Source organism: Onychomys torridus, chromosome 11 (genome assembly GCF_903995425.1).
Source record: "Onychomys torridus chromosome 11, mOncTor1.1, whole genome shotgun sequence".
NCBI classification, from domain to species: Eukaryota; Metazoa; Chordata; class Mammalia; order Rodentia; family Cricetidae; genus Onychomys; species Onychomys torridus.
In genome coordinates, this window is record NC_050453.1 from 47,301,044 (window position 1) to 47,327,732 (window position 26,689).

Sequence of the window (26,689 nt, forward strand, 5' to 3'; positions counted from 1 at the left end):
AAATACACAATAACAATGTGGTTAGGCTTAGAGAGAAAGAGTTTTGCAAGTAAGGAAAATTGAACTAATAGGGGATGTGTGACCAGGAAGGACTGGGAAAGCATATCTCAATACCAAATTCTGCTTCTGCCTTTGCAGTTTTGTTCTTTTATCTTTTACTTTTTAGCTGTAGATTTGTTTATCTCTCTGACTTGCAAGTTTTCTGCATGCATAAGATAGTTGCCAGATTTAGAATATTGATGAAACATGTGAGTTTTCCCTTCAAGATAAAAGCAATCTTTTATCTTCCTCCCACCTTCTCCAGCCCCTCCCCTCCATTCCCATCTCCTCCAGGGGCAAGACTCCCCTGGGGATTCAATTCAACCTGGTGGATTCAGTACAGGCAGGATCAGTACCCTCCTTCCAGGCTGAGCAAAGTGTGCCTGTGTAAGCCCAAGGTTCCAAACAGCCAGCCCTTGCACTAAGGTCCCACTGCCTGGGTGCCTCCCAAACAGATCAAGCTATTCAATTATCTCACTTATCCAGAGGGCCTGATCCAGCTGGGGGCTCCACAGCCTTTGGTTCATAATTCATGTGTTTCCATTTCTTTGGATATTTGTCCCTGTGCTTTTCCAATCTTCGTCTCAACACTTCACACTCTTACATTCCCTCCTCTTTCTCGCCAATTGGACTCCTGGAGCTCCACCTGGGTCCTGGCCGAGGATATCTGCATCCACTTCCATCAGTTATTGGATGAGAGTTCCAACATGACAGTTAGGCTGTTTGGCCATCTGATCACCAGACTAGATCAGATCAGGCTTTCTCTCGACCATTGCCAGTAGTCTACAGTGGAGGTATCATTGTGGATTTCTTAATGCTACACTTGTCATGCATTTTTCAGCACCACCAAGAAGTGGGTTTACAGCTTGGAAGTGCATATCTCAGACAGTTTTGGAGCTAATGATGGTCATTGGTAGATTACTGATAGTACAATGTGACAGGAAGAGAAAGTTACTATCTGGAAGTCTTCAAAAACAGGTGATCTTTGCAATGTTGCCCCATTTGATTTATAAGATGTTGTTACCCCAGATGCAAAACCATCACTTATCCTTGCTTCATGATTACATTAAACAGAAGTACAATAATTAAGAATTAAAAGCCCAAGAATATGGTGTGATTTCCCATCCCTACTAACCTGTACTAGGATTTCTTTTACCATCAGATAATTAAACCTAACTCTTTATTGTACTCTTTCTATCACATAGAAATGGTTGAGCATGAAGTCTTTCTTGTAGGAGATGGATTTTCTTTAGACGTCATGAAGTATGGGGAAGCATCACATCTGACAAGGATAGAATGGTGACAGGGGCTCCATGCTGATACTGAGTCTCACAAAGCTTTGTCCTTTTCTCACTCTCATCTTGGGCATATGCCGTGGTGGAGGACAACATGCATGACATTAAGACATTTAAAGGTTTGGACAGTTCCACCTGCCAGAGATCCCTGAACATCCAGCCAGTGCTATTGGGGTCGAGCCAGGGAGGAAGTTGTTTTCTTCCACTTGGGCCACTGTTTTACATCTGCAGTTGGGCTGACAATTTAGCAGCAAATCCATAAAAATACACACCCAAGCTTCTCCAAAATATTTTTTGTTATATGCAGATACATTTTACAATAATTTGTGCATTTATAACTAATTATTTTATATTTTATTATTATTATGGGAATTTCTTCTTAGAGGATTTTACACTTGTCAAGAGAAATTAGCATTTTTAAGATGATAACATTTTAAAGAATTTATTTACATATTTATAAATAATTAGTAAAATAGCTAAGAAACACCTACTATAACTTTTTGAAAGAAAGCAATTAAGATTTATGTTCTTGTACATATCTGTTTAGTCAGTAAGAATAGGGAACAAAACAGATTATCTTCTCTTTTGATATAAAACATTCCAGTGATATTATTGTAATTGAAATCATATTGACAGTAATTTACACAAAATATCCAAACATTATTTTTTCATTTTCCTTTAATTGATTTGTTTTAATTGCTTAATGTATCTGGCTTAAAATGTTTTTAAAATGTTGAGCTCATTATCAATTTACTTAAAACTCTAACAAGTCTCCAAAAACTGACTTAAGCAAGTCCCCAGTTGTTTTGGATACATGTTCAGCTACTAGCATTCATTGCATTTTCTTTTCTCATTAATGAGATAGTGGCTATTCATTTTACATAATGTACTATTGCATTGGTTTGCTACATTTCCTTGCATTCTACAAGTATCTCCATTCAATTCAATATTTAATTCCATAACAACAATTTTTATCATGATTATATAATTAAATATTTAGATTGAACAAAACTTATATATTTCTTTGTTTTGCTTTGGGTTTTCTCTTCTTTCCTTTTTGACAGTGTCTTACTATAAAGTATTGGCTAGCCTCTAACTCATTATGTTGACCATCTTGGCATCAAACTCAGAGACCACCTGCCTTTGGCTTCTTTGTGATGAAATTAAAGTCATGTGACATCATGTTTATCTTCTTTACGTTTTTAACATATTCAACTGTCATCCAATTTATTTTTTCTATCAACAGGTTAAATCTCAAATATTTTACAAACGTTCTATACTTTTAGAAAAATCATTTTTCTTTGATCATCTTTTATTCATGAGTAATTATTAAGTGAGAGCATTCCAAAACATTATAAAATCTTTAAGTGACATATGTATAGATTAATATTGATTACCAGTGATTGAACACTTGCTATATAGTGGGCATTTGTTAATTACTTGAAATATAACAACCTATTTTATTTAAATACCATGAATAAATTAAATGTATTTAGTTATGATGTTGTTGTTAGACCTCATAATATGTGAATAGGTTTGTATAACTTTTCCATTAGAGAATTAGACATAAATAAATAAACTGTGATATACTATAGCTATGTATCTTGCCCACAATTCTACCAGAAATGATGACAGCATCATTATTTGAGCTGAGATCTTTAAGGAGTGCTTTTTTTTTTTTAACTCTAATTTTTAGCTTTCCCAGAAAGAATTTGCATGATGGGAAAAGGCAAATGTGAGATTCTAAAAGCCCATTCACCTAAAAAGTTGATAAGAAGAGTACAAGAAACATGTATTTTACATAAACACATTTGACAAGTTTGCAGCTTTGAAAAATAAATATTCAGATTGCTATTTTAAGGGGAATTTGATATAATCCTAAACTGGAAGGAGATACATTACAGCTGGAGAGATGGCATTTACTGAGGTATGATCTCTAGAATCAGATCTGAGCGGGAAGACATAGGTTTTAAAACACTGAGGGTCTATGTGTTCTCTCTCTCTCTCTCTCTCTCTCTCTCTCTCTCTCTCTCTCTGTGTGTGTGTGTGTGTGTGTGTGTGTGTGTGTGTGTACAAATGTGTGTAAAAATGAGCAAGTTTAAACACCTAGAAACAAAGCATGAGCTGATAGAAATGGGAGGCACCTTTTTCGCTCCTCTGGGGTATGTTAAAATACAAGTACATGAAGTCATGTGAATAGAAAAAGAAGCCTTTATCTCAGAAGAGCTGGAAGAGGGTGAGTAAACATGATCAAAAGAAGTTGTAATAACCAATCCCTGAACTAAGTTTAAAATGTGGGTGGGGTTTGGAAGCCTACTGGACACATGCGTTCATCTTTACTTCCGTTCTAGACTGTGGATTCAGTTTGATCTGCCACATTGACCCCATGCTGCTTTATGTTCCTGATGTGATGGGTTGATTATATTCCCCCCAAACCTTCAGTACTCTATTGTGTGATGATTTTTTTTCACGATGAGAGAGTGAAAGCCACAGTATACTGTTTTGAAAATTGATAGAAAAGAATGATTGTATTATAGAGAAGAGTGAGTGTATTGCAGAAAAGAGTGAGTATATGGTAGAAAGGCATGGATATTTGTTAAATTTATTATATAACTGTGAATTACCAAACGTGTCTGCGTACATATTTACTATATAGCCACTATAATTCTTATCATCATCTATCATTCACCAATTAAATTCCTTCACTAATTCAATCCAACTATGTCCCTCAATGCAGATAAATACATAGGAATTACATAACATTTGAAATGGAAGTCTCATTGTCTTTCCACTTAAAGCTCCCTCCTAGGATAAAAAAGTAGGACAAATACAGTGGTGACTGGAAGGATAGCTAACACTAATGATGTTTGAGAAAGATAGGAAATCTACATTGCCATTGCTCTTGCCATAAGATTCTATTGATGAAAACACCACTTTGGCTTTAGTACATGAAGAAATCAGGTTAGTAGTGACTAGGAAGTTGCTTTCTTCCCTGCAGTCTTGCTTTCAGGCTGCTAATAGTTTGTCCGAAGAAGTAGAAATAATCTTCGACAGTATTATAGAGCTGGGATCCTTGTGATCAACACTCATGGTCTTCCCTCTCTCTGTATTTAAATCTTCTCTCTAAGTGGCAAGGTAGAACATAGAAGGGGGTAGGAAATAACACCATGGTTGCCACAGTGGCACATTTGTAGACTTGTGGTTGTTTGTAGAGATAGCAGTGACAGTAACACATAGACTGCACATGGGAGAACAGCTAAGTCCATCCATGATCCAGATGAGAAAGGACTAAGAAAGGTTCTTATTGGCCTTTGTGCAATGATTCCTAAGATTCATGGTGGCCTGCTGAAATTTGATAAAATTTTGAGGAAAATGTTACGAAATTTGCCTCTAGAGGTTTGTTATCAGTTAGTGAAAAGGCAAACAAGAAAATATACATATTGGGTCCTAATAGTAGGATGAATTCAGAAAGTAAATTTGTAACATTGCTATTCAGAGGACAGTCAGGAAAAATTACAATAAAATGAATGAAAATTACAAATGAGTTTCTAACAAAACCAAGGAGGAAACTAGATTTTAAAAAATGGGAAAAGCACAGCTATTCTGTAAAAACTTAAATATTATCCAAATTTTCTACATTGTTGAAAATATGTCTTTACCAAAACTTTTTTTTTTTTTTGAGCTGAGGATCAAACCCAGGGTCTTGTGCTTGCTAGGCGAGCACTCTACCACTGAGCTAGATCCCCAATCTTTACCAAAACTTTTAAACTTTGTTCCAAATATTGTTTGCTTTGAATGTGCCCCTATACAATGTTGGTTTTTTTTGTGTGTATTATTTAATGCATTTTATTTGCATTGCCAACTATATTTGTGTTTACTTAAATATGAACCATTATAATAATAAGACAAGTATCTCTGATAACATAATGAGGATTATGTGCTCATTGTTGACAAAGACTTGGGTCATCAAGCATTCAAATGCAATTAATCTGGAATTCTTGTTAGTGCATGCTTACTGAGAATGCTGTAAAATGTGCGCCAGAGAGTTCTTTTATGCATATGAATCTATTATTAAGTAATTAATCACTTGGAAGCATAAGACTCTATGGTAAACTTTTAGTTAATTTTATTTATGCAAATCACAACTTTGGACCACACACAATTTTGACATTTTCTCCACATCACAATAAGCCTTTTGTAAGGTAAAATGCTGAAATGAGAGCTGAAGGATATGTTTTCTAACTTTGTGAAATGAAGTGAGCTGTATTTCAAAACAAGGCTTAAATACTGAACTAGTCATGCAATTTGAGGATAACAAAATTTGCATTCTGTTGTTTCATTCATCAAAAGTACTGGTGGCCTCTTTACTCATATAGTGTAACCCTATTCATATCAACAGCTTAAGACACTCCAGTTTGCCAAGATTCACAGGTGCTGCTGGCAGAGAATGTCCCAATAGACTGCCACTCCTGCCTTGCAGAAAAGAACAAATCCCTATTCACAAGAGAGGAAAAAACTTACAACAGGGAGTCTATTTTTTTTTTTTAATATTTGAATCCAATTCAATCTGGAATTTGAGCAGTTGTACCTCCTTGTAAAAACAGGTGCAGGATGATACACTGACTCCCTTGTAAATATCTGTGAAAGAATCTATCCCTTCGGCGTTTTAATGCCATGTTCTATTTTGTGAGAGCTGCTGTTCATACATCTTCCAAATGAAATGTATCAACGTTTGCTGACTCTACCCTACACACTCTACTAATGAAAATATCAAGTTGCAGGTTATTGTCACTTTAAATTTTAGACACTAAAATACTAATACATTTAATGATTTTGGTTATTCTTAAATATAAAAAACTTGCAAATTTTATGAATGCTGTGATTCTTAGCTATTTTCAAGATGAAGATGATTTAATATCTACAGTTTAAAACTATGCCTCATTGTTTCGGACTATATTGTGAGATGTTTTTAGTGTAGATGAGGGAAAAATGCACTGCTTTGATCTCATCTGTTAGTCTCATCAACTATCTTTCCACATGCATTGACCATTGAAATGCCACTACTTCTTTAACCCTCGGTTTCCTTATCTGTAAAATATAAATAGTCCACCTGTATGTACTTCATGACCTTGACAGTAGGTTAGAGTAAGACTTTATATGTAAGAAATATTTTAAAGGTACAAAAAATTATAAAAAGTTCTATAAAATGGAGAAATATAAAACACTCTTCTCAGAATAAATTGTGGGAAATATCCCTTCTAGCTCTTATACTAGCAAAGATATCTTATGAATCCAGTGACTTACCCACCAAAGAATATTGTTAATCAATTAAAAGTGAATAAAGTTGAAGGGACATCTTCAAAGTGCCTTATGAAGAAACTACAATGAAAAGTCGCACTCACACTGACCATGTTTACAATTAATACCTCTGAGGAAGTACTTGTGTTACAATAAGAAAAATATATGAATGTTCACAATTTTAGAAAAAATTAATAACCCATTCAAACAGATTTTGTACTCAAATCAATGAATGAAACATTGATAAGCATCTGAAATGATATTTTTACCTCATTGATGGATATTTTTAGTACCCTAATGCTAGAAAGTATAAAGCCTCTGAGAATTTTGATGCTATAGGAGCTAAGAATATTGTTCATATATATATTTCAAACCTGTCACTGAAGAACTTAACCAGCTCTAGCCACATAGCACCATATTAATTCCCAAAGTGGCTGCACAAGTTTACGTTCCAACCAGCAATGAAGACATGTTCCCCTTGTTCCACATCTCACCAGCATGAAAAATCATTTGTGTTTTTGTTCTTAGTAATTCTGATAGGTGGAAGATTGAATCTCTGAGTAGTTTCATTTCCATTTGCCCGATGCCTAAAGATATTGAATATTTCTTTAAGTGTTTCTCAGCTATTTGAGATTCCTCTGTTGAGAATTCTCAGTTTAGGTCTGTACTCTATTATTTAGTGTGATTCTTTGGTTTATTTATGTCTAGCTTCTTGAGTTCTTTATAGATTTTCATGCAGGCATTCTGTCAGATGTAGAGTAGGTAAAATCTTTTCCTATTCTGTAGGCTGGGCTTTTGTTCTATTGACCCTATCCTTTGCCTTACAGAAGATTTTAATTTTCATGGAGTAACATTAATTAGTTGTTGATCTTAATGCCTTAGTGATTGGTGTGCTGTTCCAGGAAGTTGTCTCCTGTGACACTGTGTTCAAGAATATTCCCTACTTTCTCTTCTATCAGGTTCAGTGTATCTGATTTTATGTTGAGGTCTTTGATCCACTTGACTTGAGTTTTGTGCAGGGTGAGAGATAGGGATCTGTTTGCTATCTTCTGCATACTGATGTCCTGTTAGTGTTTGTTAAAGATGCTTTCTTTTTTCTACTGTGTATTTATGGCTCCTTTATCAAAAATCATGTATCCAACATTGTGTGTATTTGTATGTAAGTCATCAATTAAATTACATTGATCAACCTATCTGTTTTTATGTCAATACCATGCAATTTTATTAAATAGCTCTGTAATACAGCTTAAAATCGGGGATGGTGTTACTTCCAGAAATTCTTTTGTTGTACATGAAATTTTAGCTACACTGGATACTTTGTTTTTCTATATGAAGTTGGGTATTGTTTGTTCAAAGTTTGCAAAAAAATGTATTGGATTTTGATGGGGATTGCATTGAATCTATAGATTGCCTTTGGTAAAATGGCCATTTTTACTATGTTATTCCTGCTGATCAATGAGCATGAGAGGTCTTTCCATCTTCTTATTTTTTCTTAAATCATCTTTCTTCAAAGACTTGAAGATCTTTAAATACAGGTATTTCAGTTGCTTTGTTAGAGTTACATCAAGATATTTTTATATTATTTCTTACTATTGTGAAGGGTTTTGTTTCCCTGATTCCTTTTTCTGCCTTTTGTTGCTTATATGTAGGAGGCCTACTCTTTTTGTTGTTGTTGTTGTTGTTGTTGTTTGTTTGTTTTAGTTACTCTTGTATCCAACCACTTCACTAAAGGTGTTATCAACTATAAGAGTTACCTTGTAGAAATTTTAGGATTGTTTATGTATACTGTTATATCATCTGTAAACTATATCAACACTTTGACTTCTTCTCTTCCAATGTCTGTCCCCTTTATTTCATTTAGTCATCTTATTGTTCCAGCTAGAACTTCATTTACAATATTGAATAAATTTGGGGAGAGTAGACAGCCTTGTCTTACCACTGAATTTAGTGAAATTGCTTTAAGTTCTCTTCATTTAATTTGAGGTTGTTTATAGGCTTAATATAAATTGGCTTTATTATGCTTACGCACATCTCTTGTATTCTTGATCTCTCCAATACTTTTATCATGAAGGGGGGTTGGATTTTGTCAAAGGGTGTTTCAGTATCTAATGAGATGATCATTTTTTTTAAGTTTGTTTATCTGATGAATTACATCCACATATTTACATGGTTGAGCCATCTCTGCATCTGTGGGATAAAGCCTACTTGATCACAGTGGATGATCTTTTTGATGTGTTATTGGATTCAGTTTGAGAGGATTTTATTAGGTATTTTTTCCATCAATGATTATGAGAAAAATTGGTCTATAATTATTTCTTTGTTGTGCCTTTTTGTGGTTTGGGTATTAGGGCAATTGTGGACTCATAAATGAATTTGGCCATGTTCCTTCTGTTTCTATTTTGTGGAACACTTTGAGAAGTATTGATATTAGGTCTTCTTTGAAAATATGCACTCCAAAGTCTGGTCCAGGGATTTGTTTGTTTGGGACACTTTTGTGATATATTCTATTTCCTTAGGGGTTATAAATTTATTTAAATTGTTTATCTGATCTTGATTTAACATTGTTATGTGGAATCTATCAAGAAAATTGTTCAGTACAGGCAGGTCCAGTCCCCTCTTCCCAGGCTGAGCTGAATCCCCAGAGGAGTCTTGGACCTGGAGGAGATGGGAATGGAGGGGAAGGGCTGGGGGAAAGGTTGGGATGGGAGTGGGAGGGGGCAGGATAGGGAAACCCATGGCTGATATATAAAATTAAAACACAAAAGTAATAATAAAAAAAACAGAAAATTGTTCATTTCTTTTAGATTTTCCAGTTTTGTGGAATACAGGGTTTTTTAAATCTTTTTAAATTGTTTTTCATTTTTCTTTATTAAAAAATTTTCTACTTACTCCACATACTATCCACAGATCCCCCCTCCTCCCGCCCTCCAGCCATCTTTCCCAAACAAACCTGTATCCTATATCCCTAAAATCGAGGTCTCCCATGAGGAGTCAATATAGCTCAGGACACTGAGCCTAGGCAGTTCTAAGCCCCTTCCTACTGCACCAAAGCTGTGCAAGGTGTCACATCACAGGCACCAGGTTCCAGAAGCCTGCCCATAGACCAGGGACAGATCCCGAACCCCTTGCCTGGGTGCCCCTCAAACAGTTCAAGCCAAATAACTATCTTTCGTATCCAGAGAGCCTTGTCTAGTCTCATGGGGGCTCCACAGCAACCAGTCCACAGTTCATGGGCTTCCACTAGTGTGGCCAGTAATCTCTGCAAATCCTCCCATCATGATCTCAACGTCCCTTGCCTGCAGTATGTCTCCTCTCTCTCATCAGTTGAATTCCTGGAGCTCAGCCTAGTGTCTGGTTGTAGATCTCTGTATCTACCTCCATCAGTCACGGGAAAAAGGCTCTATGATAACAGCTAGGTTATTTGCTAGACTGGTCACCATAGTAGACCCATCCAGGCACCCTCTGGACCACTCACTGCCAGCAGACCAAGGTGGGGTCAACCTTCTGGATTCCTGAGAGCCTCCCCAGCATCCTGCCTCTTCCTATTCCCATGATGTCCTAATCTATCATGGTATCTTCCTCCCTGTCCTCCCACTCTGTCCCTGTTCCAGCTTGACCCTCTCATTTCCCTATGTTCTCATCCCCTACTCCTTGCACTTTGCCACCACCCCCTGATACCCAGTCCACTCAGGTAGATCTAATCTATTTCTTGGCCACAGGGTCATCCATGTGTCCCTACTAGGTTCTTTCCCTGTTATCTAGTCTCTCTGGAGTTGTGGGTTGCAGTCTAGCCATCTCTTCCCCCACATTTAGTATCCACTTATGAGTGAGTACATGCTATGTTTGTCCTTCTGAGTCTGGGTTACCTCACTCAAGATGATATTTTCTAGTTCCATCCATTTGCCTGGAAATTTCATGATATCATTGTTTTTTTTGTTTGTTTGTTTGTTTTTTTTTAATTTTTTTACAGCTGAGTAGTACTCCATTGTGTATATGTGCCATATTTTCTTCATCCATTCTTCAGTTGCGGGCCATCTAGCTTGTTTCCAGGTTCTTGCATTTACAAATAAGCTCATGTGGACATAGTTGAGCATACGTTCTTGTGGTAAGATTGAGCATTCCTTGGGTATATGCCCAAGAGTAGTATAACTGGGTCTTGAGGAAGACTTATTCCCACTTTTCTGAGAAACTGCCATACTGATTTCCAGATTGGCTGTACAAGTTTGCATTCCCACCAACATTGTGGAGAAAGGAGTGTTCCCCTTGCTCCACATCCTCTCCAAAATCTTTCTTCCTTCCTTCCTTCCTTCCTTCCTTCCTTCCTTTCTTTCTTTCTTTCTTTCTTTCTTTTTTCTTTTTTCTTTCTTCCTTTCTTCCTTCCTTCCTTCCTTCCTTCCTTCCTCTCTCTCTCTCTCTCTCTCTCTCTCTCTCTCTCTCTCTCTCTCTCTCTCTCTTTCTTTCTTTTGAAATGCAGTTTTAGTCCTTGTTAGTGTGATGGGATGCAAGGAGTTATTTCAGTTTTCCTGTATCTGTTGAGACTTGCATTTTGACTGAGTATGTGGTCAATTTTGGAGAAACTTCTATGAGGTACTGAGAAGGGATAATTTTTTGTGTTTGGGTGATATATTCTGTAGGTATCTTTTAGGTTCATTTTAGTCAGAACTTCTGTTACTTCCATTGTTTCTCTGTTTAGTTTCTATCTAGATGACCTGTCTATTGGTGAGAGTGGTATATTCAAGTCTCCCATTATTAATGTGTCAGGGGCAATGTTTGTTTTAAGCTTTAGTAGTATTTCTTTTACAAATCTGGGTTCCCTTGAGTTTGGGGCATAGATGTTAAGAACTGAAAAACCATCCTCATGGATTTTTCATCTGATGAGCATGAAGTGTCCTTCTCCACCCCTTTTGATTAATTTTGCTATGAAGTCTATTTTCTTAGATATCAGACTATCTATACCATCTTTGTTTCTTGTACACTACTATACCTGTAGATGAAAAAACTCTCTATACACTGTAAAATACTAAAATATATTATTATCAAAGTTTTTAACATAAACCAATGAAAAAATGCTTCTAGAAGCAATTATATTTAATTTGGCTTAAACATCATATAATGTTTCATGTATAAAATCATATTTTAATTTATTCATATATAATTTTATAGTTTTCAAGTCAAATTTTTCCCTTTCAGTATCCCACTGATTTTTCTCCCTACTCTAATTTTTAATGTATTTGGTTGTGCAGACACATTCCTAGAAGGAAAAGCTAGATGCAAGGTTTCCATGCATAGTTAATTGGTCTGTTGTTTGGGGGTTTATATGTTTATATTACTTGGTATTCTTACAAGCTCACCTCTCCTGGTCCTCCTACAGGCAAAAGATAAGGTTTCACAGAGTTAACCATGGTCCAAGAAACAGAACTAGCTAGCCTGCCTTGAGTTACTGCAATACAAAGAGGGGAAAGCCTGGACCTATAATTAACAAATGCTCTGGTTCTCCATCTTAGAACTGCATCTATGGGATGCTGCTGCTGCACTGTACACCTTTGGTCTTTCTCCTAATATCCACAAACACAATAGAAACAACAGAATAATGTGCAGAGTCTGGAAACTCCTTGTTGAATTAAGGATATCTGAAATTATTTAGTTAAAAATAATTGACAGTGAAACAGAAACAACATATATAATTCTTGAACATCAAGTTTAATTTGAGTTTTCTCTTTTTCATCTGTTCCCCACCTCTGCCTTCCCCCTCCCTGGCTCCTCTAACATCACTCCTTACTACTTGCCTACTTCTTTGTTTCTCCTCTTTCTGCATCCTTCCACCCCTCTCTCACTTCCACACATTCTTTACCAAATATCTGTTCTCTTCTTCTGGGAATGTTGTTCTGCAGTTTATGCATTGGTTTCCTTTCCCTCATGTTCTTAGTAAATTATGTAAGATTAATTTCCCATGTTCTTTATTATAACACCAGTCTTTTACATATATATTTGTGTCTGTGTGTGATTTTTAGAGTTATTCCTCCATTTCTGTATTTTTCTGTATGTATGTATTTGTACCACATATGTGCTTGCTGACCATAGAAGTTAAAAAAAAGAAAAGGTGTTGATTGCTCCACAATTAGAGTTATGGATAGCTGCAAGGCACCATGTGGGCTCTGAGAACCAAACCCAGGTCCTCTGAAAGCGCAATGGCTGTTTTTAACCACTGACCTATTTATTGTGTATCATTATTTAGATTAGAGACTTCACTCACTTTTTTTCTGTGATAGACAACTGCATTTACTTTTGTTTTAATCTCGGTAATTTTTAATACCTACAAATACATTTTTATTTCCTTCTTTTTATTTCATGACCCAATGAATTGTTCATAAACTGAATGCAATGTCAAAATTTTTGAGATGTGGGTTTACCATGACTGTTCAGGGTAACTACAGCTCAGAGTCCACAAACATATCCTTAGTGCAGGGACACCACTCAAATTTGGCATTCTTTTAAGTTAGGAAAAACACATAAAGCATTTGGAACAGTGTTTGGCACAGTCTGTGCTTAACACACATTGGTTAACATATAACAAGACAGTTCTCAGTAGGGAATCTGCTCCAAAATTATCAGCTTTTATATAGGTTTGTGTGTGGCTGTACATCAAGGGATACTGTTGATTACAATAAATGATCCCTCCATCTGGCATATAAGCAGATGTGACAGTTATATGGTAATCAATTTTTCCTTCATTCCTGGTTGTTTTCGATGTTTTTCATAAAAAATCTGTACTTATTTCTTCTTGTGTTTTTTTTTTCCTTTTTTTTAGTAACTCTATAGAACAAAAATAACTCCAGTGGCTGACCTATAAAATGAATTGTTATATCATACTCCTGAATTGTTCTTAATCTTTTAAATATAGTTTACTGGCACATATAAAATTGTATATGAACTGAGGAAAATACACTGAGTGAGTTTGAATATGTCTTGTATGTACATGTATGTCTCTCTCTCTGTGTATACAAATATATATATACCTTAACTTTAGTAGGTTTTCCTTATATTTGTACTCTTGATTTTCAATTCATTTATAGCAAATTTTCCTATTTTTATGAATTAACTTTATTATAGTTCAGTAAAATATATTACCTCAGACTTGATCTATTTTTCCCTATGAGAAAGCTACATGAAGTCTTCCTGTTTTTTTTTTTTTTAATAGAAATACCAAACAAGCTTACCTTCACTTTCTCTGTGTTCCTTTGCTACATTAATGTTCCTTTGTGCTGTCTGACAGGCTTCTAGATAAAGAGAAGGAGGATTTTTCATTTCAATTGACAATGATATTTGAATGTATTCATTTTCTTTATAACTTGAGTTTGCCATCTTAAATCAAGTTCTTCAAAGGCACTTTTCTACTGTTAGCTCTTTGTGGTATTATATATCTTGGTAATATTTCATTTTTACCTTCTTGACTCACAAAGCCATTTGGTTTTAGAAAATAGTTTCTTGGTTTAATACTTAGAGATGAAAAATTGATTTTCTCATATACCATTTCAATAATATAGTGTGTGCATGTACACCCAAGAAATTAATAATTTTTTTTATGTTCATCTTCTCCTGAGGATGGTAAAATATCATATAAAATTAGGGGAATCCCTGTGTTTCTAAATAGAATTGGCAAATAAGCATTTATCTAAATATAATGTACCTCAATAGAAATTACTCACAGTATTGATCTTGTTTGATATGAAATAGCACAATTTGAAAAACTTATCTATGTTTATTTTAAGTACAAAATAGGATTGATTCCTATTGATGCTATAATTTAGATCAGTGGTTCTCAACATGTAGGTCATGACACCCTTAGGGGTAGCATATAAGATTTCCTACATATCAGATATTTACAGTTTTGATTTACAACAGTAGCAAAATTATAGTTATGAAGTAACAACAAAATAATTTTATGGTTGTGGGTCAACAAAATATTAGGAACTCGATTAAAGTGTCACAGCATTATGAAGGTTGAGAACCATGGATAGAATAAAAAAGATTTTGGGAAATAATTTTTATTAATAAATTTATCTAGTGACATTTTCATTTGTTACATAGAAATTGCTATTACTATTTATATGAGATCTAAGTATATTTTGTAAAGTAGGAAAAAGACACTAATGTATTTTGTAAGAATCAGAGATGCAAATTCTTCTGTTTGTAAAATGTGTTAATGAAGTTCTTATTTATACTTAGTTTGTATTCTCTATAGGATTAAAAAATATGAATGAAAATTAGTGATTCCACAGAATGTCTAGATGGACTTATGAAGGAAAAAGAAAACAGACAAAATGGGTTTTAATATGATGAGCATTAAAACTTGTACTGGATTTGTGAAGATTAGGGGAGTAATCACTGTATTTGTCTGTGAAAGGAATGCTTGTGTATGGTGGAAGTATGTTACAACTGTAGCTAACTGCAAAAGTTGTGTGTAAAAAAAGTGTTAGACCATGGTTCTCTAAGTGTATTATTTCAGAAAGGAAGCATGTCTTGGGGAACAATATTTATTCTGTAAATTTCTTTTTTAAATAATATTACAATTTATTTTCTTACTCTAAACTGACAGAATACAACATTTTTAACAATCATTTGTCCCCAACTCCTTACCACAAAACTTTCCCATAACTCCTTCAAAAATGTACCTGTTTTTTATGCAACAGGTAAGGAAAGCAGCCTTTTCCATGGACTAGAGTCATGTTCAGTATTCTAGGTATACATAGATATAATTCAATTAGGTAGGTAATCTTCAAACACTTCAAAGACCTACAGAACATGGCATTTTTAAGTGTTTTAAAAACTTAGACTTTCTGAACAGTGAGACATGTCTGCTCCTGGCAGCACCTCTGAAATTGTAGGTGAGTCGTACCAGTTAAATGTTTTCCTTTATAAGAGTTGCCATGGCCATGGTGTCTGTCCATAACATTAGAAACCCTAGTCAAGGAAATAATGTTGATTATTTTGGTTAAAGATTATGAAGAAATAATATATTAAGAAAAGTCAGAGTGAAATGTTATAGTGAAGAGGTAAGACCATTTTAGATCTCTGGTTATTTGAGTTTATTTTCAACCAACAATCTCGGGTAATAAAGTAATATGTGAAAGGTCGACTTTGGCTACTTTTATTTTATTTGAGTTGTCTTGTGCCAAGGAAAAAAATAAAACCACTGTGGTGGTCAGAATGAAAATGGTCCCCATAAATTCATAGGTAGTGGCTTTATTAGAGGTGTGACCTTGTTGGAGTAGATGTGTCTTGGTTGGAGGAAGTTTGTCACTAGGGGGTGGTGCTTGAGATTTCAGAAGCTCAAGCCAGACCTAGTGGCTCACAGTCTCTTCCTGTTGCCTGTGGATCCAAGGTGTTGAGAACTCAGCTACCTCTCCAGTATCCTGTTTGCCTGCATGCTGCCATGCTTCCTACCATGATGATAAAAGAGTAAACATCTGAACTATAGGCCAGCTCCAATGAAACGGCCATGGTCATGATGTCTATTTGAAACAATAGAAACTTTAAGATAACCATCATCCTCCATTTTTTTCTGCCTTCCGATAAATAGAATCCCTTGTAGCTTTAAGTTCATTCTACTAAGACATTCTATTCAAGTAGCTTAGTGTTTCTTATAAAACCTAGGTCAACATCTTTATGAGGAAATTTAAGTATAAAACACACTGAAAGGAATAATTTGGGGAATTGTTCACATGTAATAATATGAGAATGAAGGCTACCATTGGAAGTCAGCAAAGCCCTGGTACATTCAGTTGAGGCAGGACCAAACCCATCCTCCATGCATCAAGGTTGAGCAAAGGCATGGGTGGGGTGGGGGAGGCTTAAGGGGAGTTGGAGGAGGGATGAGAGGGGGCTCTGCAGTTGGTACAAAAAAATGAATTAAAAATTTTTAAATAAAATAAAAGAATGAATGGAATAAACTAAAAAAAAAACTAAGTAAACTGTTTTCTAAACATTAAGTAATTATTTACTAAATGTCATTGGATTGGGTATTTCTTAGGTGCTAGATATTTAAATTTTCTTAGAAAAATAGAACAAATATAAAAAGGATAGTCTTTAAATCTATAACAGTGTTTTTTTAGAATATTCCTTTGAGTCATCACAGAGTAGATACAATTCAAAGATAAAACATTCTTCTATAAATCATGTATAAAAAATCATAAAATCTTCATACAGTTTCATATGAAAATGCTTTGGGCAAAAGTCCCTTGTATTAATATATAAATGCCAGGTTTAATTATATTGTAGGCTTTGTGATATTAAAGGATTTAGAGGCCATTCAGTAAAGTCTTTTTATTGTTAGAATGCAAATTTGGATATAGTCATATAAGTCAAATAAGTATGACTGAGACAAATGGATTTTTGTTCCCCTCTAAAATAACAGTATCAACAGAAATCATTCAAACATGTTATCATCAGAGAAATAGGGTTTTGTGCTTCTTAACTAGTGTCTTCATATCAACTTTTACCTACATCTATGATGTATGCTTTTTAATCAAGTAAGAAGAGAAGAGAGAGATGATACTTACCTGCCTATTCTTAAGGGGCTGATTTAAAGTGTAATGCATGTCTTCAGTTTGTTTGTATTACTTACATTTGATCAGAATTTATTATGTGCCACTCTTAAAGAGAAAGGGAGGCTATATGCCTCAGCAGCATGTGACTAGGCTGAATTCATATAGTTGTTTTGGCAATGGAAGACAACAAGGGACAATTCATCATTTGGGTTTATTAAGTCCCTTTGGAGAGGAAAAAAAATGATTAGCAATCTCAAAGAATAATTTTTCTACCTATAGATAGCCATGATAGAGGAATAAGATATGGAAGAGATAATATAAGTAATACACAGCCTAAAACAATTTTCAAAGAATGCTAAGAATTTTTATGTGTTTTTCACAACTTCATTACTTGGCTCCAAAACAACTGTGTGTAACCTCTTGCTTAAGACGTATTAAAAGAAGATGTCCCCAAAATTTGTTAGTTAGTGTACATTTATAATGAGATATGCTTACATAACAAAAGGAAATTTCATTATTTAATAATATTACTCATTAAGAATTTCCATACTACTCTATACACTGAGTTGTAGAAAGTTGCTAAGTAAAAGCACCATGCAACTATGAATTACAAGTGGAGATATTTATCTTTTTTATTTGACAGAACTTAAAATAAAAACTGTTATTATTCGAACTTGAACACATAGAGCATCTGTTGCTAAAATAGAAATGAATGAGGCTGTCACATCAAGATGAACAAGTCTCATATTCAATGCCAATAATAAAATTATAATTTTAAAGATGAGAAATTTGGAAGTCTTGTTTATTCTGCTATGAAACTGTCATCTTCCTGAAATGTAAAGTCCAATAATAACAATAAAAATTCAGATGCTTTACTATAGTCTCATGACAATGATTTAGAGATATTTATAGCTAAGTGAGCCAATATTTTCCAACTAACTAATGTATGGTTTTCTTTGTGTGGGTAGAAAATCAATTCAAAGCACAAGATGGACAAAATGTTTTGTCTACTTTATATAAAAAGGCTAATGATATCATTTAGAGTTCATATTATGTTACTAGCTATTGAAATTTAGTGTTTAGTCAAAAATATTATTACCAACCACCTGGAAAGACTATCACAATGCTCATTGCTGCAAAAAAGTCTATAGATTGCTACAAGTACAGTTTAGAATGCTTGCATATATAACGGCTCTGAAAACTCAGTTACAACAAACAAATCATAACCTAAATGTGGAAAAATCAGTCAAACTTAAGTGATTTGTATAACAACAATATTATTCTTGCTTTTGCTCTTTCCATTGATTTTAGTAAATATGGCTAAATGTCTCTCAACTTTAATTTTTACTATACTGCAATTTATACACGTTCATATATAAAATTATTTTTCATGGATGTGTCCATACATAAGCCTATTTACATATTCAACTCTCAAAATGCCATTGGGCTACTCAATAATTTCTGTGAGTACCAAAGTGTCCCTATACCAAAACAGTTCGTATCTATTATTTAGATAGAGAATAAATAACTGCCTCTTTAGAACATTCTGGTGGACACTGATAGCCTCCGCAGCCACATTAACATATGTACTTTATTTCAGTATTCTCACACTTTGATTAACTTCTCCCATTCTAGACACTGTAAGTTCTTTCTGTTTAATTTGTGAGTTATTGGTATTTTTTATTCCTCTTAGTCCCTAATAACAGTACAATTTTGAATTGTACCTGAATCCAGTGTGTTTTGCTTAGATTTTATTGTCAACTTGACAGTCCCTGGAGTCACTAGGGAAGACAGAAGCTTAATTGAAGAAACTGATCAGCTTGTAGTATGGCTACATCTGTGAGGAACTGTCTTGATTCATTTTTTTTTTTTTTTGTTGTGGCAGTGTTTATCCAACTTGGGCAGCACAAACCTTAGACATGTGGGAGTGGTCTGCAGAAGAAAGCTCAAAGACAGCAAAACCATGAAAGGAAAAGCCAATAAAGAAGCATTTATCCACAGTTCCTGCCTCCAGTTCAACCTTGAGCTCCTGGCTTGACCTTCCTCTATGATGGTAAGTGAATTAATCCTTTCTTCCCATGTTGCTTTGGTCAGAGCAACAGAAAGCAAACTGGCTCAGGAGGTTAAAGGCAGAAAGAATAAAGTTGAACGACTTCTTGAAAATAATTCAATTCTGTAGTTGTGCATAAAATCAAAGGAATGCTTGAGCAATTTTGTTTCATATGTATGTGAATTTTAGCTATCCCTATCAATAGTATGTTGAAAACATATGCACAGATATAAATAAATCTGAAAACACCCAATGCAACTGTATTCTAGCAGTTCTTGTTAACTTATTTAATTTCTCTTTCAAACATCTCTTAAAACAATCCTAAAGATTTACAGTCTCATTTTGTACACCACTAATGCACATTTTCTGATTGTCATTTTATAGTTTCCCATTGTAATAGAAAGATGAAAAGTAGAAATAATACTCCCCCTGTCGTTGTTGTTGTTGTTTGTAGCTGTTGATGGGGGAAAAATCCAAATTCAAAGCAGTATTTCAATTGTCTAGAAGTCTGCACTGCTTTCTGAATGTGCTTTAGGAAATATACAACCCAATAATTCATGCAGGCCAGAAGAGGGCACCAGATCTCATTACAGAAGGCTGTGAGCCACCATGTGGTTGCTGGGAATTGAACTCAGGACCTCTGGAAGAGCAGTCAGAGCTTTTAACCACTGAGCCATCTAAAAAAAAATCGTGCAGGAGCTTGTACAGCCACTTTGGAAATCAATATGGTGATTTCTTTGAACATTAGGAATAAATCTCCCTCAAGACCCAGCTATACCACTCTTGGGCATATACCCAAGGACTGCTCAATCATACCACAAGGGCATTTGCTTAGCTATGTTCAAATACCCTAACTGTCCTGCTAGAACTATCATCCAATAACTGATGGAAGTGGATGCAGAGATCCTCAGCCAGGCCCCAGGTGGAGCTCCAGGTGTCCAATTGGCAAGGAAGACGAGGGATTGTAAGAGTGTGAATTGTTGAGACAAAGATTGGAAAAGCACAGGGATAAATAGCCAAACTAATGGAAGCACATGAACTATGAACCAAAAGCTGAGGAGCCCCCAACTGGATTAAGCCCTCTGGATAAGTGAGACAATTGAATAGCTTGAACTCTTTGGGAGGCACTCAGGCAGTGGGACCCAGACCTGTCCTTAGTGCATGAGCTGGCTGTTTGGAACCTGGAGCTTATGCTGGGACACTTTTCTCACCAATTGGACTTATGGTGCTCCATCTGGGGCCTGGCTGAGGATCTCTGCATCTGCTTCCCTCAGTCATGGGATGAGACTTCTAGCACAAAATTGTAAAAAAAAAAAAAAAAAAAAATAGTGCAGGATAAGGTGAAGTGCATTCAGAAAATATAAAAGTGTAAACACACACACCCATACTCAGTGTCACTTCACACAGACAGGTCTTTATAATTAAAAAATAGAAATCAACACCTTTTGGTAAAATATGAAGTGAGAGGTGATGTACTTTGTGAGAAGTAAAATTAAAAAAAAAATCATACATGGCCTGGTGGTGGTGGAGTACACCTTTAATCTCAGTATGTTGAGGCAGAAACAAGTGGATCTTGTGCATCTGAGGCCAGCTGGGTCTAACAAGACAGTTCCAGGATAGCCACGACAGTTACACAGAGAAACCTTGTCTCAAAAAACCAAACACTAATCATCATCATCATCATCATCATCACCATCACCATCATCATCATCATCTACATCAGGGACACAAATATAGAGTTTCAGTGTTTGTACAAAATGTTACAAATAGAATTACCTTGTTACTCAGAATGCCTACTGTAGTATGTATTCAAGATGGTTGAAAACACATGCCCACAACAGCAGCAAATAAGTACAAAGAAGTTTATAGATGCATCAGTCATAATTTTCAGTGGAAAAGCAGTAATGTCCACCAAGTGATGAATGGCACAATGACCACATATTATTTAATTCCCTTAATACAAAAGCTCTGAATGGGTAAAACTATAGAGACAAATAGTATATTCTACAAGTTTGTAGGTATACATAGCCTATAGACAGGTTGGGATTATACATGGTAAATGTCCATAATATATATTTCATATATAATAAAAAGGAATCTTCAATTCAGATGGCATATGTTTCTTCATATTTGAAGTACAACAAAAATCTGCTACACAAGTCCAGGGAGGCCACCTAGAAAATGGGACCCTAGGAAAGACCCAAGGATCACCCAATGACAGAGAAATGGATGAGATCTACATCAACAACCTGGACGACAGTGGGAGTAATGAAGGCCAAGATTTGAGGGAAAGAAAGCTTAGGGGAGCAGGAAATCCCAGCTGGATCAAGAACAGAAAGGGAGAATAAGGAATAACAGTCCATGATAAATGAAGACCACATGAGAATAGTAATAGGCAGAGTGCTAGAGAGGTCCTCAGAAATCCACAATGATACACCCTCTGTAGTCTGCTGCCAATGGTCAAGAGAAAGCCTGATCTGACCTAGTCTGGTGATCAGATGACTAAACACCCTAACAGTCGTCTTGGAACTCTCATCCAATAACTGATGGAAGTGGATGCAGAGATTCTCAGCCAGGCCCCAGATGGAGCTCCAGGTGTCCAATAGTTGAGAAAGAGGAGGGTCTGCAAGAGCTTGAATTGTTGAATCCAAGATTGCAAAAAGCACAGGGACAAATAGCCAAACGAATGGAAGCACATGAATTATGAACCAAAGGCTGTGGAGCCCCCAGCTGGATCAGGCCCTCTGGAAACCTTGGGCTTACACAGGGACACTATGTTCAGTCTGGAAGGAGGTGACAGGACCTGCCTGTACTGAATCCACCAAGTTTAAATGAATCCCCAGGGGTGCCTTGATCCTGGAGGACATGGGAATGGAGGGGATGGGCTGGGGGGAAGGTGGGAGAGGAGCAGGAGGGGGGAGGACAGGGGAACCCATGGCTGATGTATAAAATTTAAAACACATAATAATAAAGACAAAAAAATTTAAAAAAAAATTAAAAATTAAAAAATATCTATGGAAAATGCCATTGTCTTCTCTTTAAATCAAATTTTTAGTAGAGGTTTAATCTGAAGTGTGCATTTTTAAACATTCTAAGATATCTATGCTGTAGATTTCTCTCATTAACTATGTAAGCATCAATTAAAAACTTTAACATATTCCTACAAGAAATACTTCTAAAATGTGTATATTTTTGTATATTTTCTTTTTGATGTATGTTTCACCAGACTTCAAATAGGTAAGTATAAGATTTTTATTGCAGCAATCTCTCAGAATGTCTTACATTAGAAACTTTTAAATTAATTTTTCCAAATAAGTTTTGTGGTGGTATTGTGTTCCCAGAAATATTGTGCAGGCTAATAAACTTATCTGGGGTTAGAGAGCAGGACAGACACAATATTAAACATGAGGATAGGCAGTGGTAGCATATGACTTTAATCCTAGAATTCCAGAGACAGAAATACCTCTGGATCTCTGAGTTCAAGGCCACATTGGAAACAGGTAGGCATGGTGACTCATGCCTTTAATCCCAGAAATTCAGCCTTTAATCCCAGGGATTGGAGGCAGAAAGAGAAAGATTATATAAGGCTTGAAGACCAGAATCTAGCAACATTTGGCTGGTTAAGCATTTGGCTGATTAAACATTTGGGCTTTGGAGCAACACAGTTCAGTTGAGATTCATTTTGGATGAGGACTCAGAAGCTTGCAGTCTGAGGAAACAAGACCAGCTGAGGAATTGGCGAGGTGAGGAAACAGTGGCTTGTTCTGTTTCTCTGACTTTCCAGCATTCACCCCAATGACTGGCCCCTGGGTGTTTATTAATAAGACCTGTTAAGATTGCTGTTACAAAGTTTAACAACAAATACTTATGTATTTTATTTTTTATTTTAAACATTAGTAATCTATGGATTTAAAATTATGGACTAGCATATGATTATATGTATAAATTTCTAAATAATTGCATTGCAATAGGACATAAACCCTTGATTATTGTTGTATTGTAAAGCTACATATGGAGAATATTCTGTTTGCATCTTTTGCCTACTTCAGGTGCTCCCAGTATAACTGTGGGGATTTGTCTTTTATTGTCTTTGCTTAAATAGGGTTACAAACTGACTACATAAAAAAAAAAAAAAGTAGATTGAATCCTTGATTACAGCAACAGAAAAAAAGAAGCAAAAGAAGTATGCACAGACTTGTTCCCCATTGTATTATTCCTTAGAAACCACAGAAATGCAGAGGAGAGAATCTACTGTTACTAAACACAGCACTGCACACTGCTCACCACCGCACCTACACTCAGAACTGTGCCATGAGGACAGAAGCTCAGGTGTCTTGCTGCCCCTGTCTTACCTCTGTCTCGGCAGGCTGATGAGGGGCTGCTTGTGGCACCGTTTGCTAAGGCTAAAGAGCTTGTGGACAATTCTTTGTGCCTTCAGGAAAAGCTGCTTCATGCTGTTTTCCAGTTGTTCATAGCGGCGCTGGAAATTAGAATCCATTGTCCACAAGTGCATTATGGTTGATGTGTTGAGGAAATAATTCATGGGTAGTCTTTTCATGAAGAACTTGAATTCATCTGAAAAATGAGAAAATTCAACATTTTAATTATAAGATGATTGTTTTTCCCTCCAGCCAAAACAAATCCTACAATGTTAAAAATATTACAAGTTTTATAGTTGTGACTAACAAACTAATAAAAAAAAATGAGCTTTGGGAAGTTTTAAGATGTTATTTTTTGAACTTCTTAAGATAGATGTTTCATGAAAGAGTATAAAAATAACTCAGATGAGTACAATAGTTTAGGCAGAAATTTTAAATCCAATTTGTTTTCCTGTATTCTGCCTTTGCTGTTATTTGAACAAAAGTTTTATAATATCTGATATATATGTGTGTTTCATATTTGGTATTAGTGTAAATAATTCTATGTGTATATTAAGAAAACTTCCCTATATATTTATTAAATCACTAGAGAAACATTTACAAGATTCATTACTGTGTCGTCTTAAAAGAACATTTTAAGTTGATGATTTTAATATTCAGCTATGGTCTTCTCCCCCACTGTTTCTATTCATTTCTTATGACATACCATTTTAAAACATGTGCATAAAAGAAAAATAGTCAATTAGAATATATGAAGCTCCTCCACTGGTTATTACCTTTCTATCAACAAATATCATACATGATATTCCTTTTATATCAAGTAAATAATTACCCTTCAAGAAAAATAGCAGTTGATGTTATATGATGGCCAGGGAGATGTCTCAGCAGGAAAGAACACTGTAGCAAAATCATGAGAACCTGAGTTTAAATGCATAGAATCCATGTAAAAAGCCAGTCATGGTCATGGGTGCACATGTAACTCTGGCACTGTGGAGGGTGAGGCAGATAAAGTAGGTTGGCTGAGGATATTTGGCTGCCAACCTAATTCCAGGTTCAGTAGCAGACATCATTTCTATTTAATAAGATGGAGAGTAATAACACAGAGCACCAGATGTTGCCCTCTAGTCTCTGCATGTGTGCATGTATGTATATGTACTCATGATCATATACCACACACATTATTTCAAATGCACACACACACACAAATACACACACACACACACACACACACACACAGATTTCATGTTACAGGAAAACAAATAATATAGAGGATCTGTTAATTATGTAAACAAACAAAATAGATGACATAGTATTCAAAAGGAGAAAGAAGCAAATTGTCCTTTAGCAGACACTCAAATACACACCATGATATACATATGTACTATTCAGCCATAATAATTAAGCCAGTCATAAGTCATATTCTGTTGCATATATTAACATGTAACATTACTAGCTTACTGTTCCAAATAATTAAACTCCATAGACCTCAAACATTATAGAATATTATCATTGTTCTTGATTACCCTTCAGAATTTAAGTTTAAGACCTTTTTTTTTTTTCTGAAGATATCACTTCCTTGAGTCTAAAATATGATAAACAAACATGAGAACCTGGAACCATCATCTCCACTGACGAACTTTTAAACTGCTGGAAGGTACTATGGACACTATTTGAGGAGAAAAGTAATCTTAAACTTAATCGTTTTGTCTTGTTAATTGAAAATAGATTTTTTTATATAATACATTCTCATCACACTTTTTCCCCCCAAACTCCTTCTCACAACCCCACTTATCAAACTTTTACCCTTTTGTGAATCCTGTGAGTAAAAATGACAAACTTCCTAGCAACATGTGTCTACTAGTGCCATATATGCATGGATATTAGGGAAGCAAACAATCATCTTCTACCTATGTGTAAGGACCACTATAGGAGGAAGAATGGTTATCTGACACCACAAAACTGACCAAGAATGGTGGCTAGATAATTATCGACCCTACAGGAGAATCTACCAGTATTATCATGCTAAATAGACCAGGTATTAAAATAATTTACTGACTCTGTAGTATACCCATGGATTAATGGATCTCAACTCTACAGAGAAGCTTCTTGCAGTGGATGACAACTAAGACAGTGGCTTAACATTTAGACAACAAATAGAGAAGGAGTGAGTCTGGCATGCTTCACGTATATGTCACCCTTCCTCTTTCAAGGCTCAAGGGTCTTCATGGAAAAGGGAGAAGACAGGCGATATGAACCTGAGGTTGCATATATATTCAGCTGTATTGTGGTCACTAGAGGACGGTCGTACATATGAACTCACACATATGAAAACATGGATATAATCTGTACAAGCTCAAGCCAGAAGCCAGCAAAATACCTCCTGATGAGCTATAGGCATTTGCTCTGCCAGGGGAGGAAGTGACAGTTTTCTGTAATGGTACACCACCACATTCCAGGGCAGACCCAATATTCAAGGGCAACTGGGCAAAAGAAAACTGTTGGAATTGAGAAAGATAGAAACAGAACACAAGTTGAGTGTTATGCTGAGATGTTTCTTGGAGGAGTTCAGTGAAATTATCAAAATACACTTTGTGACTATCTCAAAGAATTAATAAAAATAAATGAAAAATTTATTCAGGTCACAAATTTTATATGTGTTTTGGGATAGGTCTTGATTATAACTGAGCCTAACTTACTTAAACATCACAATTTTTGGATATTCAGCATATAGATTATTACTTAAAAAAGAAGAAAGAGTAAAACAAAGGGAAGATCTTTCAATAGCACAAATGTAATTGGAGGAAACTTTGTAGTATATTTGTACTAGATATGTTTAAAATCATCCTTCCAAATAATCAGAGCATAAATAATAAATTAATATCAAAGTTTTGGTTCTAGAATATTGTGCAATTTGTTTGCTTCCATATGTCTCTTTTGAGAAATATCCTCTTTTAAATAAAGAATTGATGCATGGAAACTGGAACACACTCCTTGGATATTCACAGAGCAGATGCCTCTCCTTTGAAAACTAATCATTCATTTCATAGTCACCTTTGACTCTTCTGATAAGACTTTATCGTG

At 35.3% G+C, this 26,689-nt stretch overlaps 1 protein-coding gene across 1 annotated transcript in view; it reads right to left on the bottom strand.

Annotated features, from left to right (window-relative positions):
* Window positions 1-26,689, bottom strand: part of Brinp3 (BMP/retinoic acid inducible neural specific 3) — a 391,357-nt gene that overhangs the window by 35,762 nt on the left and 328,906 nt on the right. Inside the window, exon 7 of the mRNA XM_036202492.1 lies at window positions 23,582-23,804. Coding sequence (XP_036058385.1) covers window positions 23,582-23,804 — 223 coding nt within the window. The remainder of the gene's footprint in view (window positions 1-23,581; window positions 23,805-26,689) is intronic.